The following is a 16,035-nucleotide window of genomic DNA, read 5'->3' on the forward strand; positions in this document are numbered from 1 at the left end:
TGATATCCTTTCTTCCACTTGATTGAATCGGCTACTGATACTTGTGTATGTTTCACAAAGTTCTCATGCTGTGTTTTTCAGCTCCATCAAATCATTTATGTTCTTCTCTAAACTGGTTATTCTAGTTAGCAATTCATCCAACCTTTTTTCAAGGTTCTTAGCTTCCTTGCAATTGAGTTACAACATGCTCCTTTAGCTTGGGGGAGTTTATTTTTACCCACCTTCTGAAGTCTACTTCTGTCCATTTGTCAAACTCATTCTCCATCCAGTTTTGTTCCCTTGCTGGCGAGGAATTGTCATTCTTTGGAGGAGAAGAGGCATTCTGGATTTTGGAATTTCAGTCTTTTGCACTGGTTTTTCCTCATCTTTGTGGATTTATCTCCCTTTGGTCTTTGATGTTGGTGACCTTCAGATGGGGTTTCTGTGTGGATGTCCTTTTTGTTGAGGTTGATGCTATTCCTTTCGATTAGTTTTCCTTCTAACAGTCAGGCGCCTCTGCTGCATGTCTGCTGGAGTTTGCTGGAGGTCCACTCCAGACCCTGTTTGCCTGGGTATCACCAGTGGATGCTGCAGAACAGCAAAGATTGCTGCCTGTTCCTTCCTCTGGAAGCTTTGTTCCAGAGGGACACCTGCCAGATGCCAGCTGGAGCTCTCCTGTATGAGGTGTCTGTCAACCCCTGCTGGGGGGTATCTCCCAGTCAGGAGGTACAGGGGTGAGGGACCCACTTGAGGAGGCAGTCTGTCCCTTAGCAGAGCTCGAGTGCTATGCTGGGAGATCCACTGCCCTCTTCAGAGCCAGCAGGCAGGAACATTTAAGTCTGTCGAAGCTGTGCCCACAGCCACCACTTCCCTCAGGTGCTCTGTCTCAAAGTCTGTCAAAGCTGTGCCCACAGCCACCACTTCCCTCAGGTGCTCTGTCTCAGGAAGATGGGAGTTTTATCTATAAGCCCCTGAATGGGGCTGTTGCCTTTCTTTCAGAGATGCCCTGCCCAGAAAGAAGGAATCTAGAGTGGCACATTGGCTACAGTGGCTTTGCTGAGCTCTGGTGGGCTTCAACCAGTCTGAACTTCCCAGCAGCTTTGTTTACGCTGTGAGGGGAAAATCGCCTACTCAAGCCTCAGTAATGGTGGATGCCCCTCTCCCCACCAAGTTCAAGCATCCCAGGTAGACTTCAGACTGCTGTGCTGGCAGCGAGAATTTCAAGCCAATGGATCATAACTTGCTGGGCTCCTTTGGGGGTGGGATCCACTGAGCAAGACCACTTGGGTCCCTGGCTTCATCCCCCTTTCCAGGGGAGTGAACGGTTTCATCTCACTGGAGTTCCAGACGCCAGTGGGGTATGAAAAAAAACTCCTGCAGCTAGCTCTTTCTCTGCCCAAATGGCTACCTAGTTTTTTGCTTGAAATCCAGGGCCCTGGTGGTGTAGGCACCTAAGGGAATCTCCTGGTCTGCGGATTGCAAAGACTATGGGAAAAGTGTAGAGTGTACCATCCTTCAAGGCACATTCTCTCACAGCTTCCTTTGGCTAGGGGAGGGAGTTCCCCAACCCCTGGTGCTTCCTGGGTGAGGCAACACCCTGTCCTGCTTCTGATTGCCTTCCATGGGCTGCACACACTGTCTTAACCATTCCCAATGAGATGATCTGGGCACCTCAGCTGGAAATGCAGAAGTCATCTGCCTTTTGCATTGATCTTGCCTGCGAGCTGCAGACTGGAGCTGTTCCTGTTTGGTCGTCTTGCCAGCCACCTATTTTTCTCTTTTTTCTTTCTTTAAAATAACCTTAGCATACTGTACCTTTTTTCTTTATAAAAATTTTTGATTATTGTGTAATAACACTTAGGTTAAAACACAAACACACTATAAAGCTGTACAAAATATTTTCTTTCTTTCCATCCTTATTCTCTAAACTTTTTCTATTTTTAAAATTTTTATTTTTTGCTTTTTAAACATTTTTGTTAAAAATGAAGACACAAACACACATATTAGCCTAGGTCTACACAGGGTCAGCATCATCAAGACATCATTAGGTGATAGAAATTTTTCACCTCCATTATAATCTCATGGAACCACCATTGTATATACAGTCCATCTTTGTCTGAGCATCAACAGGAGGTGTGTGACTGTACCTCTAAAGATGACCACAGAGTTGTCAGAATTATGCTAATTCCTACTTCAGTTTGTTTAGACTATTTGAGCTGATGTAATGTTTCCAGTCAGAAGACAAGAATAGAATAGCAGTGCACATTCTGAAAGCCTTATTTTCCTTTCTCCTTGAGGGTTTCATAACCTAACTTGGCATAATAGATCTCATATGTTGTGCTCAAATTGCGTATAACGCTATATTTATGCCTTATATTTGTACCTCCTATATTTATACCTTAGTATAAAACAAATGAAGGAAATAAATGCATATCTTCTTCTCTGATTGTTACCCAGAATTATATAGATAGCTTCACATTGTTTGGTTGGCAAGAAGAATAAATACAGGCATGTATTTATCCCCATGATATGCACTACATACAAATTTTTTAGTTTTGTCTTCACAAAAACCCAATGAGTTAGGTATTGTCTCAACTTTTTAATTGGATAAAATGTGGCTCTAAGGGGTAAACAATGATGAAGTAGCAGAATTTGCATTTAGATCTGTGATCTCTGACTGCAAAGCCCATTCTGTTAGTTCCTATGTAATACAGGCTGGAGCCTACTGGCTTAAGAGAGAGCCATGAAGCTCCTTTTCTGCTTTTCCATTGTTAATGCAGCTCTGTGGTACCTGAAGTACTGCTCTGCATGAAGGAAATGATGTACCTTTTTGTTACTTGTTTTTTTTCCCCTTTAACTTTATTTATTTATTCTCAGCTTTATTGATATGTAATTGACCAATAAAATTGTGTATACTTAGTCTTATAATGTGATGTTTTGATTTATGCATACACTGTGAAATGATTACCACAACCAAGCTAATTAAAATATCCATTACCTCACATAGTTACCATTTTTGTGTGTGTATATAGTGAGAACTTTGCTACTCTCTTAGGAAATTTCAAGTATAGAATACATTGTTAATAACTGTAGTCACCATGTTGTACATTAGAACTCCAGAACTTATATCATCATATAATCAAATGTTTGTATCCTTTAACCAACATCTTTCAATTTCCTCCATTCGCTAGCCACTGGCAAATACCAGTCTACTCTGTTTCTGAGTTCCACTTATTTGGATTCCACATGCAAGTGAGATCATGCAGTATTTGTTTCTGTTATCTGGCTTATTTTACTTAGCACAATGTCTTCTACGTTCATCCATGTTGCCACAAATGACAGGATTTCCTTCTTTCTTAAGGCTGAATAATTTTCTCATCCATTATGCATATTTCTCATTCATTATATAGCTCATATCTTCTTTTTCCATTCATCCCTTGATGGACACTTAGGTCCCTATCTTGGCAATTGTGAATAATGCTGTAATGAACATAAAATACAGATTTTTTGAGATCGTGATTTCATTTTCTTTGGATATAAACTCAGAAGTGGGATTGCTGAATCAAATGGTAGTTCTATTTGTAGTTTTTGAGGAATCTCCATATTGTTTTCCATAATCTGTCTACCATCTTATAATCCCATCCACAGTGTACAACTGTTCCCCTTCTGCACATCGTCATCAACACTGATTATTGTTTGACCTTTTCATAATACTTATGCTGACAGGTGTGAGGTGATATATCACCGTTGTTTTGATTTACAGGAAGGAATGTATTTTTGATGTATTTAAACACTAACTTCTTTCCTCTGGCTTATGTAAAAGGCAGGCACTTTGGGTATTATCAATAAAATACAGGCTCTAAATTTGTAAGAAAGGAATCTCTGAGTGCCATGTGTCCCCCTAAAATATTGATTGTTAATTAACATTCACTATTAAAATAGATGTAACTAAGAATATGAACCATACAGGAAATTTATTAAGTGCTTACTCTATGGTAGAGTATATCTTTCGCCAAGATACACATGGCATAAAATAGAAAGAACGTCCCTCAAAGATTCTTAAGACTATAGTCTTGGGAAACTAAACTCTTGAGATAATTGTATGAAAAAGAGTCTAACACATCTATAAATAGCTGCCTACCTTTCTCTAAACTAGTTAAGAAAGGGTCTAGTGAAAACATGGGCACCATGTAATCTACCTTGTAAGATTCAGAGTGCCTGAGATAGAGAACATTCTAAAATTTTTGCAGAGAGAAAAATAAAGCAAAACAAATTAAAAGATGAAGGAATACTATTATCCATGTAAGTCTACGGTCAGTAAAGACACTCTTGGGTATGGACAACTCATTTTATCCTATATGAATTTCTTTTAAAGTAATCATACAAATATATACACCCAGAAAAATGAAAATTCAACGAGAGAGAGGAGTGGGATATCTGAAACAGCAATGAAGAAAGAAAACAATGGAATCAAGGCTAAAATAGTAATTGTGTAACCTGGCTATGAAACAATGTAATAATTAAGGATCTATCAGACAAAACATATATAAAATGTAAAAATATGGCATATTCATAATATAGAATTCTATCTATACTTAAGTTTAAAGTAAAGGTGATGTGTATTGTAGAATGTTTAGTTAATAAAATACAGGTCATATATCTGAATATGCTAGCAGAGATGTTTCTCTAAGATATTTTGTTAATTGCAAAATATGATACCGTGTATGTAAGATATTTATATATGAAAAAGAATGAAAATAGGAACAATATATACTAAAATTTGAACAGGTTTTACCTTTGTGGGGGGTGAGGGGGTGGGATTGCAAGGGAGCAGGGGTTGATGATGAAGAAAATATTTTACATTTTCTTTTATAAAATTCCTATAATGTTTAATGCTTTAATAAGCATAAATTAAATTTATTTTATGTAAATATTTTAAAATAAAATAAAATATTTTATGTAAAGTAAAATTTCATTATTAAAATGACTTTTAAAAATAAAGGATATATGCTATGGAATAGGAAAAAGTAACTTACCAGTAGTTATCTTGGAAAAACGCTATTTGAGTTTCCATATCTCTTCAGTAAGCTGAAGACTTTGGTATTGACCTCAGAGTTAGTGAGTGTGTGCGTGTGTGTGGTTTAAATGTAATGCAATGCCATATGTAAAGTGCTAATTACAATGTCAGGGATACAGTGTGCCCTTAACCAAGAGTAGTCAATATTATGCAACATGTATTCAACATAGGTAGCCATAAACCACTAAAATGAAGTTGTAATTATAGAGCAATGCTAGTTTGTTGGTTACTTATTCACTGATGAGCAATGCTGCTTAAGCAAGTTTTTTTTTTTAAATATTTTTGTGTTCATACATTTGGTGAAATAAATATAACATTTTCAAAGCAATCTTGAGATTGTTTATATTGAATACTAATATAGATCAATAGTAAAACATGCAGGTTGGTAAAAGTTAAAACATCTCATTTCTCATTTATAAAAAGAGGTATACAAATGTTTGGAGACACTTCTAGTTGAAGATTGTTTATATAAGGAAGTAAACATTTTGTCACGTAAGGCCAGAATAGTTGAAGTGGGAATGAAGTCGAGAAGTGGTTTTCCCCCTCAAATGGTGTCTTTCAACAATGTTTTCAAAGATAATATATTGACATTATTACTATAAACCTGTTATAAGATGATGTTAGAACAAGCAGTGTGTAATTATGGTCCCAAGACATGTAGAGGAGGAGCTAGAGCAAAGTGTGGCAACTCTTTTTTTTTTTCTTTTTTTCTTTTTTTTTTGATACAGAGTCTCCCTCTGTGGCCCAGGCTGGAGTGCAGTGGCGCAATCTCGGCTCACTGCAAGCTCCGCCTCCCGGGTTCATGCCATTCTCCTGCCTCAGCCTCACGAGTAGCTGGGACTACAGGCACCCGCTACCACGCCCTGCCATTTTTTTTTTTGTATTTTCAGTAGAGATGGGGTTTCACTGTGTTAGCCAGGATGGTCTTGATCTCCTGACCTCGTGATCTGCCCACCTTGGCCTCCCAAAGTGCTGGGATTACAGGCGTGAGCCACCACGCCCGGCCAAAGTGTGGCAACTCTTCATGTGCTCACACTTCCACCATCCGATGGTAGTTTTTTTGCTCTAGCCCCAAACTCAGGTTCTGTCCCAGGTATGCTCTTTGATATTAGATCCAAACTTGGTCTTTGTTTAAGGCTGAAGAAAATGACCCTTGTCTTTGCTCCTATTTTTATATAGTCTCAAAAGAATCATACATTTTGAAATGCATACACTTATGTTAAGAATCTTTATTTCTCAATGTTCCTAAAACAATGAGACACATAAAATTTGTGCAAATGGTATCATTGAACTAGAGAGCAAGCTCCCCCTTGGAATGGGCATTGGCCACTTCTGACAGGGAAAATTATACTCAGAAAGTATATTTGGTGTTTTCATTATAATATAGAAAATGTTTTTAGAAAAAGTTTCACATGCTTTGCCTTTTTGAAATTGGGTTAATTAGAAGTTGTCAGGGTTTTTTGTTTGTTTTTTTTTTTGTAATCATCTTTATGCCATAGTCCTTACCACTTCTGATGATCAACCTGGCTCCTCTTCTGCCTGTCCTCAAAGTGCTAACATTTTTAAAGGTATTCTTAGCATACTTCTTTATTACCACACGTTACTTGCACAATATCATCTACTCACAATACAAAATCAACATCACCATCCCTCTCATGTCTCCAGACCTTCAGATACTTGTTCCCAATTTCCTAGTGGATGGCATCACCAGAATGACTTCCCACAGGCACTTCAACTCCTAATATTTCTATGAGATTTATTTTTATTTTCCAGCCAACTTGTTACTACTGTTTTCCTTACAGATGCAAGCAAACTTTCTCAACCTTTTCATGTTTTTCTTTAGCCAAGAATCATCAAGCTGAATTAATCCTACCTCGGAATTATCTCTTAGATCCATCATTTCTTCCTCTTTTTCTCTGCTACTGCTTTGGTTCAGGTTCACTTCTTTTTCAAATGAAGGATTGGCAATTAGTTATTTAACTAGTCTCCCTTCCTTCAAGGTCTCTCTCTGTTAAATCACCCTTCAATGTCTACTTAGCGATTCTTCTAGAGCCAGGATGACCTACTTAAAAACAAAACAAAATGAAATGTAGTGACTCCCTATTTCCTGTAAGATTAAGTTTAAATGCCTTAGCAGCACTTACTATTTGGCCCTAGCCTACCTTCTACACGTTTTTGGCAAGCTCTTCTATTTCTCCTCTAAAGTAATGCTCCCTAGGGTTCAGCAGTAAGAAGCTATTTTCTTTTTTTCCACGTTCTTTATTGACAGGTGAAAATTGTATATAATTATGGTGTACAGTATAAGGCTATGAGATATGTATACATAGTGGAATGGCTAAATCAAGCTATTTACCATATGCATTATCTCACATACTTATTTTTTGTATGTGGTGAGAATGCTTAAAATCTACTGTTTTAGCATGGTATCACTTATATGTGGAGTGTAAAAAAGTTGAACTCATAAAAACAGAGTAAAATGTGGATACCAGAGACTGGGGGTGGGGTTGGGTGGAGTAGAGAGATGTTTGTCTATGAATATAAATTTTAGTTAGAAAATAACAAGTTATTTTTCGTTCTTACATTTGACGTGTCCTTTCTCTGCTCTGTGCTTTTGAACTGTCTGCTTTTTCCCACCCCGGCGAGACAGAGTCTTGCTCTGTTGCCAGGCTGGAGTGCAGTGGCACGATCTCGGCTCACTGCAACTTCCATTTCCCGGATTCAAGCGATTCTCCTGCCTCTGCCTCCCTGGTAGCTGGGACTATAGGTGCGTGCCACCACGCCCAGCTAATTTTTTTTTTTTTTTTTTTTTTTTTTTGTATTTTTAGTAGAGACGGGTTTCACTGTGTTGGCCAGGATGATCTCGATCTCTTGACCTCTTGATCCGCCTGCCTCCGCCTCCCAGAGTGCTGGGATTACAGGCGTGAGCTACCATCCCGGCCCTGTTCTTTATTCTTGGAAGAACTCCTCTGGCCCATGCACTAGCTGTTCGACTACCAAGCCTCTTTTATCTGCTACATCTAAGGATCATCTCTTTTGTTATACCTTCTCTACCTTTCAACTTTGACGATGACTGCCAGAATGTTACACATAGTGCTGGTCGCATCACACTGTGATGGCTTAATTGATGCCTCCAGTAGACTATAAACTTCTTGAGAGCCAGGACCGTGTGCCATTTATGTTTGCATTTCTTTATTCCACTCAATATTCATGTAGTCTCACTATACAGCTATTTTGTAAATAGGACAAAAGAAATTGGAGTTGTTAGTATTGAACAGCTCTGGGGACTTTGCTAAAGAACCTTCCTGGTTTTTCCAGATTTACATTCTCTTTTAGACATTGCCCTACTCCCTTCCCAATCTAAGTAAAAAGCAAGGACTGAGGGAATAGGAATATTTAAGACAGTGTTAATGATGATTACAGCTGAAACCTGCTTTGATTCTTTACCCACACTGAGATGTTCCAGAGAGGCTTCCTGACAGCACCACTTGAAGCCGTTCCCATTATATCACTGAAGGCAAATAATTCACTGCATTTGGAAGCTAAGCTATTTAATAGCTAAATTTATGCTCATCCTTTGTTAACTTGAGTTCAACCACTTACTTTACTTGCCATATTTTTTAGATAGTCACAGCAGCACTTTCAAAAATAAATGCTTGCTTTCTTTCCTTTTCAGCATTTCAATTCATGTTTGTCTAGAGTTCAATATATATCGATGCTATCCTTAATATAAATTTAAAAAAATATTTTATTGTGGTATAAGCACTTAATGTGAGTTCTACCCTCTTAAAATTTTAAACTGTAAAAGACAGTACTGACTATATGTACAATGTTGTACAGCAGATCGCTAGAATTTATTTCAACCTGATTAAAACTTTATGCTCATTTTCTCTCCGTTTTCTTCTTCCCGCTTTCCCCGACAGCATGCTTTGTTTTGAATTGTTTGCTTTAAGTTTGTGGTTATATTGAAGGGAGATTTTCTTTCAAGAATGCTTTATGCTTTTAAATCCAATTACAAATTAATAATTTACATAAAATATTATGTAGTGAGATTCAGAGGTAAAAATATCTGGTGACAACAGCTAGGGCTACTAATATTGAACAGTGTTCCAGGTACTGTCCTTAGTAATTTAAATGGAGTGCCCTATTTAATGCTCATAACAGCCCTGTGAAGAAGATTGATATTATTCTTCTATTCCCTAGAAGAGAGAAACAGTGAAACTTAAACAAGTTAAGTAACTTGCCCACATCACACAGCTGTTAAAAGATCAGAGCCTGGACTGGGATTCGGACAGTCTGACTCCAGAGTGCATGCTCATTACTACAGCTGTGGATAACATAATTTAGAACTAAACATTTTCTATTCTACCTGAAAATCAGAGGTTTGTTTGCCTGTCAGAGGAGTCTTGGCATCTTTTGAATAGATTGATTCTTCCTTCTTGAAACCATATTCACTACTTCCACGTTTTCCTTTCATTCCCCCTATGCTACTGGTAAATTGAACTGTAAATCCCTCTTCTCCTCCTTCTTTGGGATAATTTCATTACTGCTTCATTAGCCAGTGCATCATGAAAGCATCTCAGTATAGCCCTGTGCTTATGCTGAGATGTAAGTACTAAGTCACTGCTAAATGCATGCCTTTATTTATTCTTTTTGCTACACAAACTATGGGAAATTGTCTATATAATTCCCAGCAAAAACAAGAGAAGAGGATACACATGTATTTGTTTTATACTGAGGCATAAATGTAGGAACTGTGATAAGGGCAATGCTTATGTAACTAGGCAAGTGCAGATTCAGATGTTTAATCAATTAGATTTTATTAAAACACACACACTCTCCCAAATCCAAAGGTATGTATTATTTTTACTGATTAATGTTAGTTTTAAATTTTACATTATAGCTACTCTGTGTTATAGAAAAATAGTATCTTCTGAAATGCAATACCTTCAGAAAATTAGTGGGAAAGCTGTAGTTGTTTTTATTAGCTTTATAACTGTAATGAAAAATACTAACTCTGGAACTGCAAGGGATTATACTTTTGATGTGAGAGTAAGCATTTTTTTCCTTAATGCAATGGCTTTATTGTCAGGATAGATTGGAAATTTAATGCTTTTTCCTTAAGAAAACTTATATATTCCTATACATAATCCTCTTCTCTCAAGGAATATTTTTCCTCTCAACTTTATCCTACTGGAAATTAATATTTAATTCTTATTAAAAATTACTTGTGCTAAAGCAACCATTTTGCTGTTATTAGTCATTTCTACTGTTTGAATGTAGTCCATTTCTGGGATAATATTTTGGTATGAAGAAAATCTGTAAACAGGAAAGAGTTTGGGTACATAGGGGAAAGAAGAGATACCAAAGCAAGGGTTAAGCAAAAGTGAAGGGGAAGTACTTAAAACTAATAAAACGTTGGCAGCAAAGATAACCTTCTCTCAATTTCCTATATTTCCCTCAAGACTAGTAGTGGCCATCTGATAGCCATATTTGACTCCACATCAGGGTGTTTGCTCTTTGTGGGTAGCTGACACTTTATAAAGACTGACTGTATACACGAGTCTGGTCTGTGTTTCTCTTAGATGTGACCTTGCCCCCACAATAATCCAGAGTCTAATTCTCCATTGGTCAGTGTTATCTATTCTTCCTTCATCTCTGCACACAATGACCCTCTGCATCTTTCCATGAAGCCATTACCATTGCCTCGGGGATCACAGCAGATGTAACTGTACTCAAGCTAGCAGCCTGAAAGAGTTGACAGTTTTTTGGTTACCTACCCAAAGTTTCAGTTTTGACTTTTCAAGGTGCTGTCACGGGATATGAACGCATGATGAAGTTGCCTGTTATCTCAGATGCAATGAATTTTCATGGAGACAAATTTTCAGGGTTTTTAAGCTCAGCATTATTAGGAAGATTACAGCTTCAGCTGGTATTCTTTCTGTGGCGAGAATAGTCCAACTACACTCACATTACCTCAATTTGAAGAAGGCAAAGAGGAGACTACTTCCTGGCTTGAAAAGAAGGATTACAAGATCTAAGAGCTTTTGTTCTAGTTTAGATGACCAAAGTTCTCTGCATCCATGTCCCTGGGGGAGCCCGTTCCCCCCCGCCCCCCACCCCCCGCCACACACACATTCCAAGCACTTGGCTGTGTAATCCTGGGAAAAACTTCTCCCAGACAAGATCTCCATATGTATTATTTGGGTTCTTTCTCTAATTGTCTTCAAACATCAGCTTAGTATTCACAATACTAGCTACATTTATTGAGCCCTCTCCAAATGCTAGCCACTGTCCTGAAGGTTTTACCTGTTTTAACTCATTCAATCCTCCCAAATTTATGAAGTAGATATCATATTGCCTACATTTTCCAGATTCAGAAAACAGAGGCAGAGGGAAGTTAAGTAACTTGACCAAGGGCACACAGGTTGGCAGTGTCAGAGCTGGGAGGGAATTCCAGGGAGTCTGGCTCTAAAATTTATGGTCTTGCTCCCCAGAGATTGAGAACACATCCTTTCAGCAACAAATGGTTGACTAAAATGCTATTTTCAGGTCACTTTTGTATCCTAACATGAGTCCCACACAGCTAAGTCTAGGGAAGTGTCTCTGGAATTCCTAATGGGCCTGAATTTTAAAAAGCTTTCCAGGAATGACCATTCATTGTAAGAACAGTTTGGAAGGAGAATGGGGGGTCCAATGAAGCTGCCGAGTAGTAATCAGGCTGGTATCTGAGACAAGACTCAGAACTGGTTCTCCAGGGGCATGGCAATATAAGTTTATTGTGAAATGTGGCTTTTTAATGGGTGGCTGGGGACTCCATTCAACAGCCGTACCTTAAAACAACAAGTCCGCATATTGAGTGGTTTACTGGTATTGGCTATTTTAGTTCCTGTGGGTCTTTAGTTCTGTTAGCTCCTGTCCTTGATTCTTCCACGTCAGGATAAGAAGTTACTGCTTTAACTATAGGCCAATGTGGTCATTGTGGTCACTGGTTCTTCTGTATCTCTGTGCAGTTTGAGATAAAATTCTTTCCTAAGAAATAATCTTGGAGTCCTAGGAGAACAGTGTCTGCATGTGACTCCCATAATCCACCCTAAAGTGACCTCTCAGTCATTGACCGCATGTTGTTGGTTTTTCTAGACTTGACAATTACTAAAAGTCACTTTTCTAGACCACATGATAAGCCCTGCAAGGTAAAAAATTGTCTTATTCAATATATTCCTTGCTTATTATAGGTGGTAGTAAACATTGTTTTGATCAGTTAAAATATACTGGAGTCCCTTTGCAAAACTAACTTTTCTAATATGACTATAATATGGATAACTAAATAGTCTAAAGGGTGTCAGTTGACATATGTCTGAGAATCACACAGTTTATATTTATTTCTTCTAAAAAATGGGATACATGTGCAGAATATGCAGGTTTGTTACCTAAGTATACATTTGCCATGGTGTTTTGCTTCACCTATTGACCTGTTCTCTAAGTTGCCTCCCCTCACCTCTCCACCCTTCAACAGGCTCTGGAGTGTGCTGTCTTCCTCTCTGTGTCCAGAGAATCATACAGTTTTAAAGATTAGGGTAATTTTGAAATAGAAAAAGAACGTAATGATTTATAAAATTTGATTTCAAAAGTTTGGATTTTTGTGCTAAGAAGTAATTAGTTTGGTTTATATTTGAATTCATTTTGCTTTATTCATGCTGGGTGGCCTTTTCTTCCATTAACCAATGGTTTTATATAATTTTTAGGTCATATTTAGTAGTTTTTCCACCCACATCTCCCTTCTTCCATTGTTATACAAAAATAGAAGTATTTTATCACATATTAATAAATATTGGCCAGATGCTGATGGTGCTTTTAAAATGTAATTATTTAATTCTGAGACTCTGGGAGAGGGGGCTTGAATCTGTGCTTTGGGTGTTCTTCTCAGATGCGGTGCTTTTTTAAAAAAAAAGTGTAATTATTTAATTCTGAGACTCAGAGAAGGCTTGGATCTATGCATTCGGTGTTATTCTCAGATGCAGAGATGTAAATGCCATTTTTCTGTTCTGTTTTCAGGTCACATGTGCCAATTTAACGAACGGTGGAAAGTCAGAACTTCTGAAATCAGGAAGTGGCAAATCCACACTAAAGCATATATGGACAGAAAGCGGCAAAGACTTGTCTATCAGCCGACTCTTGTCACAGACTTTTCGTGGCAAAGAGAACGATACAGATTTGGACCTGAGATATGACACCCCAGAACCTTATTCTGAGCAAGACCTCTGGGACTGGCTGAGGAACTCCACAGACCTTCAAGAGCCTCGACCCAGGGCCAAGAGAAGGCCCATTGTTAAAACGGGCAAGTTTAAGAAAATGTTTGGATGGGGCGATTTTCATTCCAACATCAAAACAGTGAAGCTGAACCTGTTGATAACTGGGAAAATTGTAGATCATGGCAATGGAACATTTAGTGTTTATTTCAGGCATAATTCAACTGGTCAAGGGAATGTATCTGTCAGCTTGGTACCCCCTACAAAAATCGTGGAATTTGACTTGGCACAACAAACTGTGATTGATGCCAAAGATTCCAAGTCTTTCAATTGTCGCATTGAATATGAAAAGGTTGACAAGGCTACCAAGAACACACTCTGCAATTATGACCCTTCAAAAACCTGTTACCAGGAGCAGACCCAAAGTCATGTATCCTGGCTCTGCTCCAAGCCCTTTAAGGTGATCTGTATTTACATTTCCTTTTATAGTACAGATTATAAACTGGTACAGAAAGTGTGCCCTGACTACAACTACCACAGTGACACACCTTACTTCCCCTCGGGATGAAGGTGAACATGGGGGTGAGACTAAAGCCTGAGGAATTAAAGGTCATATGACAGGGCTGACACCTCAAAGAAGAAGGTCACATCTGTTGCCTGGAATGTGTCTACACTGCTGCTCTTGTCAACTGGCTGCAAATACACTAGTGGAAAACAATCTGATGTAATTTCTGCCCAGTCAGCTTCATCCCTCAGTATAATTGTAAATCATCACAGGTTTTGAAGTCACACCTGAAGACATGCTCTCACATATAGAGGTACACAAACACACTGTCATGCACATTTCAGCTTGCATCTATCGTGATTCCTGTTGAGAGGGCTTTCATTGTCTGACTCATAATGGTTCAGGGATCAACTATCATCAAACAGAAGGATTAACTAGACGGAGAATGTTTCTAACACTTGCTGTTATGGAAATCTCTTTTAAAGTCTTGAGTACATGCTAATCAATAATCCCCACTCATGCATTCCTACTGCTTGGAGTAGCTGTACTGGTAAATACTACTGTAGGAGTATCTGCTTGTTAAAATGGAAAAATGTGTCTTTAGAGCTCAGTATTCTTTATTTTACAAACACGACAAAATGTAGTAACTTTTTTCCAGCATACAGTAGGCACATTCAAGGTGGTCCAAGATGGCTCTTTTTTTCTATGAAAGGGGCCTGTTCTCAGTAAAGATGAGCAAACATTTGGAATTTACATGTGGGCAGACATTGGTATAACAACTTTCATCACTAATCATTGGACTTTTGTGAAGTTGAGACCAGCTAAAGCTGCTTAAAATAAGTTCTGATCATTATATAAGAAGGGAAATGCCTGGCAGACACCATGTAAGTTATAAGTGTCTGTCTTATCTTTACTACACATATTGTAACAAATTCAATATCCTAGTCTTCATTTGTATGAATGGTTTGTATTGTACATAGTTTAACCAAGTGTTATTTGAGCTGCTTATTAACTTGTACTTGTCTCTCTGCTTGTTATTGGTTAAGAAAAAAGCATATGAGGAATTCATTTTATCAATGTAGCTGTGAACTCCATTAAAAAGACAAACTTAATGTACAGAGCATTTATTCAGATCAAGTATTGTTGAAAGCTATACATATACAACATTACAGTCTGTCTGTATTTAGATATTTTATTTCTGGACAAAATGAAATGTACATAAAAATAAAACACTTAAAGTTGAGTTTCAATATGTACTTGTGTAAGATGGTGATTTAAATGGTTCTGACAAGAAGAATGTGCTGGAATACGGTCACGGCTTTGCATCTCTAAATTTGTACAGAACTATCTAAACTGCTGTTAGTTGCCTAGTCAAAACAACTTAAGAGTTTCAATCTGAAGCCTGGGGTATTTGTGGCATATAGAAACGCACACATTTTTGGTTTGCTGTCATGCTATTCAAGAATACCAAAAATCAATGAACATAAGGAGATAATTGAGGTCTCCTAAATTAATTATATGTAGTTGAATTATTTCCTGACCAGTCTTTATTTAGCAGAAGAAAAGAAGTGAAGGCATTCTTTTTACTTTAAAAGAGTCAAGATGCCTGAAGATTGTGGCTGAATTTTCCTGATTATACTGTAATGACTCAACTCAACTGAAGAAATTGTGATAACATTGGAGGGCTTCAATGCTCAATGTACCTATAGCAGATTGGATATATATGTATATATATAGCATTGTTTATGGACATTAACTTTATTTTAAAAAATAATTGCTGTACACAATCTCAGCAAAATAACCAGATGAAAAAATATGTGAGGTGATCAATTTCTAAAGCCACGAATTAGGAATCGGAACTTGAAGTGTTTCAGAGGTTAACAAAAGATGTCAACTTAAGAACACAAATTCATTATCTTCCCCTCATGGTACTTAGAAATAAGTCCGTTTTCATATAGAAAATAATAGAAGTACAGCAAGAGAAACAAAACCAGAGTTCTAAAGTGAGAACTCACTAGCCGATTTGATTAACGAGAGTCAACTGCAAATCGAACACCCATTACTCTGTTAAATGTCCATTTCTTGAAATGCTGCAAAATATCTAGATGACCATTTATATCAATATATTAATTAATTTACCATGGAATTTAGAAGCTACTGTCAGAACAGCGTCTCTGGCACAACAGGCAATAAGAGCTTAATGAGTCCTGGCTGCTGAACATACTTGT

General features: G+C 37.7%; 1 protein-coding gene across 1 annotated transcript in view; it reads left to right on the forward strand.

The window, feature by feature from the left end:
• NXPH1 (neurexophilin 1) overlaps window positions 1–15,059 on the forward strand; it is a 329,416-nt gene extending 314,357 nt beyond the window's left edge. The window contains exon 3 of the mRNA XM_033194882.1: window positions 13,109–15,059. Coding sequence (XP_033050773.1) covers window positions 13,109–13,870 — 762 coding nt within the window. The 3' untranslated portion in view covers window positions 13,871–15,059. The remainder of the gene's footprint in view (window positions 1–13,108) is intronic.
• Window positions 15,060–16,035: the final 976 nt, after the last annotated feature.

The sequence above is a fragment of the Trachypithecus francoisi genome, unplaced genomic scaffold (assembly GCF_009764315.1).
Source record: "Trachypithecus francoisi isolate TF-2019V2 unplaced genomic scaffold, Tfra_2.0 Lachesis_group4, whole genome shotgun sequence".
Classification (NCBI taxonomy): Eukaryota; Metazoa; Chordata; class Mammalia; order Primates; family Cercopithecidae; genus Trachypithecus; species Trachypithecus francoisi.